Source organism: Carlito syrichta, unplaced genomic scaffold (genome assembly GCF_000164805.1).
Source record: "Carlito syrichta isolate Samal-C Ts95f unplaced genomic scaffold, Tarsius_syrichta-2.0.1 Scaffold316424, whole genome shotgun sequence".
Classification (NCBI taxonomy): domain Eukaryota; kingdom Metazoa; phylum Chordata; class Mammalia; order Primates; family Tarsiidae; genus Carlito; species Carlito syrichta.
In genome coordinates, this window is record NW_007260520.1 from 92206 (window position 1) to 95730 (window position 3525).

General features: G+C 54.2%; 1 protein-coding gene across 4 annotated transcripts in view; it reads right to left on the bottom strand.

Moving 5' to 3' along the window:
* SIRT2 (sirtuin 2) overlaps positions 1–3525 on the bottom strand; it is a 21518-nt gene that overhangs the window by 1985 nt on the left and 16008 nt on the right. For all 4 annotated transcript variants that reach the window (XM_008074386.2, XM_008074385.2, XM_021707188.1 and 1 more), the window contains 2 exons: positions 2662–2791; positions 56–115 (listed from right to left, as the gene is read on the bottom strand). In XM_008074386.2, the coding sequence (XP_008072577.1) occupies positions 56–115; positions 2662–2791 (190 nt within the window). The remainder of the gene's footprint in view (positions 1–55; positions 116–2661; positions 2792–3525) is intronic.

Sequence of the window (3525 nt, forward strand, 5' to 3'; positions counted from 1 at the left end):
GAGGGGTCAGGGGAGGAGAGTTCCCACCTAAATCCCACCTGTCCCCAAGGCTCACCTGGCTTGACCAAGCTCTGGCATTTCTCACACTTGGGGATCACCTGGGTGAAGATCTTCTCTGGGCGGGAGAAGGGGGAGCGAGAGAGAGGGCAGGGTGAGGCTCTGGACTGGGGTCTGGGGTGTAGTTCCCCACCTTTTCTTCCACAGTCAGTATAAACACACCTCAGTGACTGCAGCAGCTCCTGGGGTGTCCGCCCCGCTCAGAAAAGACCTCCCTTCTTTTTTTTACTTTTTTGAGTCAGTGTCTCACTATGTTCCCAGGTTGGAGGGCAGTGGCACTCTCACAGCCACCATAGCCTTAACCCGCTGGGCTCAGGCGATCCTTCTGCCCCAGCCTTCCAAGTAGCTTGGAACCACAGGCATGTGCCACCATGCCCGGCTAACTTTTTGATTTATTGTAGAGATGAGGTCTCACCATGTTGCTCAGGCTGGTCTCGAACTCCTGAGCTCAGGCAATCCTCTCACCTCCGCTTCCCAAAGTGCTGGGATTATAGGCGTGAACCATTGCACCTGGCTAAAGACCACCCTTCTTAGAAAACGGTCCCCCTCCACCCCCAGGTTACCAAGGCAGGCTCCCAGTACCACCACTGCCGACAGTTGGAGAGTGAAAGAATAAATGAATAAATGAATGAGCAGACACTTGTCCCAAGGAGGGGCGATTGCATGCTACCCACTCCCCACCCAGGGAATCTGACCCAGGTTGAAGCTCTTCCCCTGGGTCAGAGGAGGCCTGGTGATTCCCAGGCCTGATGGCAGAGAGAAAGGGAAGAACATGCAGACAACGCTGGGACGGGGACAAAATTTCAGACCCAGCTGCCTCCCACCTCCAGGTTCTGTGACAGATTCCCCTCACCCTCCTCATTGCTTGTCGATTTAGGAAGCCTGAAAGCACTTCTGTCACTTGCAACCCACAGAATTTGAACGCATTCCTGCAACTATTCATTCATTCATTCAACAAACATTGTTGCAGTGTCTGTAAGATACTTTAGACTACTTCTGCGGGGACAGCATGCTACTGTGGGTGACACGTGTGACACAGTTGTAAAGAGACGCTGCCCCAGCTGCGTGCAGTGGGGCTATTCAGGCATCCTCAGTCCAGGGGCGGCCAGCTGGCATGTGGTCAGAAAGGCCACGCTGCGAATGCCACAGCTGCCCTTACCTCACATGGACACCAGAGGCTCAGCACAATAGAGAGTCAGAAGCAGGCTCTCTCTGGCTTTCGAGATCTGTGGATTGGTGCTTTCTTTTCCTGGACGCTGTGTCCTTACATGAGTGTGGCCTCTGCCCCCAGTAGGTCCTGCAGTCTGCTCTAGGGACCACCCCTGCCCTTGTCTCTCCCTGTGTCCAGCTTCATGCCCAGAGGTTCTGTGGGTGCCATCCAATATGGCAGTCCAAGCCAAACGTGACTCTTACAATTTACACCAATCAACATGAAACAGAATTATGGATTCTATTCTTCAGTGGCACTAGCCACATATCAAGTGCTCAAAAGCCACAAGTGGTGGCCACACTGGATGGTGCAGATGTGGGACTTTCCCTCATCTTGGAAAGTTCTGTAGGTCAGAGATGCTCTTCTTGGAAGGCAGCTGAGTCTACCTCGATGGGCCAGAAAGAAGGACCCCATTCCTCTGCCCCTGAATCAGCAACCTGAGTGGCAGCAGAGTTGCTGAACCTCTCATTTCTCCAAGGGTGTGAGGCCTGAAGTGAGCGTCAGCTTTGTGAACTTTGCATGCATGGTGAGGTCAGAGGACCCAAAAGGACACAGATCTGGGTGACGTGACTTCCCAGAACAGGCCACATGGGGTCTGAGCCCTGAAAGGACACAGAGTGAAGGGGCCATGGCCCCCAGAACAGGCCGCATGGGGTCAGAGTCCTGAAAGGACACAAAGCAAGGTGGTCATGACCCCCTAGAACAGGTCACATGGTCAGAGCCCCTGAAGGGACACAGAGCAAGGAGGTCATGACCCTCAGAACAGGCTGTGTGGGGTCAGAGCCCTGAAAGGACACAGAGCAAGGGCAGTATGATCCCCAGGACAGGCCACATGGGGTCAGAGCCCTGAAAGGACACAGGGTGAGAGGGTCATGACCCTCAGAACCCCCCCATGTGGGGTCAGAGTCCCTGAAGGCACACAGAGTTAGGGGGTCATGATCCTGAGAACAGGCCATATAGGGTCAGAGCCCTGAAAGGACACAGAGTGAGCGGGTCATGACCTCCAGAACAGGCCATATGGGGTCAGAGTCCTTAAAGGACACAGAGCGAGGGGGTCATGGTGCCCAGAACAGGCCATATGGGGTCAGAGCCCCTGAAGGGACACAGAGCGAGGGGTCATGACCCCCCAAACAGGCCGCATGCCGGGCCAGGGCCTATCTCTGTGTGACTGACTGTGGTCTGGGCTTGCCCTCTGATGACCTGGTGGTGAGGTGGCATGGGGAGCAGTCAATGGCCACTGCCACGCCATGTCTTTGGGGACCGCCACCATCCACTGAAGAGAGGCAGAGTGCTGAACGGGACCGCGCTGGTGCCCACCGCGTGAATCATTGCTCCCGGTCCTCAGGAGGCAGCGAGTGGGAGGCCCGCCCTCGGTGCTCACCCTCCAGCCTCACCTTTCATCCAGCCAAGCGTGTACTCATGCCGGCAGAAGGGACTGATGCAGTGCGATGTGTGGAAGGTGCCGGGGGCCCCCACCAGGTCCTCGGGCCCCAGCCCCGCCACTCGCTCCAGCGTGTCGATGTTCTAGAGGGAGAGATGGAGGGGAGAGCAGTCATGAGTGAGCTACTGCGCGCGGGCGTCAGGGCAGAGCAGGACGTGGAGGCCAGAGGAGCAAGTGGCAGGGGGTCTGAGGCTGTTCCATTCACTCGGATGGTGTCACTGAGGGAGTGACAGTCACGGTCGCTTCAGAGCAGGGGCCAAAACCCAAATGTCTATGAGGCCAGGCCCGCTGCCATGCCTAGTCCATAGGATGTTTTTTGGTGGATTCAGGCCACTTTGCTTCTGCTGCTCAGAGAAGCTGCTTTGTGAGAGCCACATACTTTATTTTTTAATTTGTTGGAATTAATGTACATGGGTACCTGCGTAATCAACGTTTGTATACCTAATCCTGAATTGTACCCCACATCTTTATAATCATAAAAAAAGAAATTAATGTACAAATTGTACACCTAATCTCAAATTGTACCTCACATCTTTGAAATAAAAAGTGCAAAAAAAGGAAATTAATGTACAAATGTATACAATGTTTTCTTTGTAAATGGGACCCCCTAAGATGTGGCAGTATCCAACCTGCATGGTTGTAGGTGGTAGTGCTGGCCAAGCTACTACAAATAAATGAATCAAAAGGAGCCGGGCTTGGTGGCTCAGCCTGTAATCCCGCGCCTTTGGGAGGCTGAGGCGAGTGGATTGCCTGAGCCCGCAGGTTCGAGACCCGCCTGGGCAGTGAGACCTCATCTCTACAATAAATAAAAAAATCA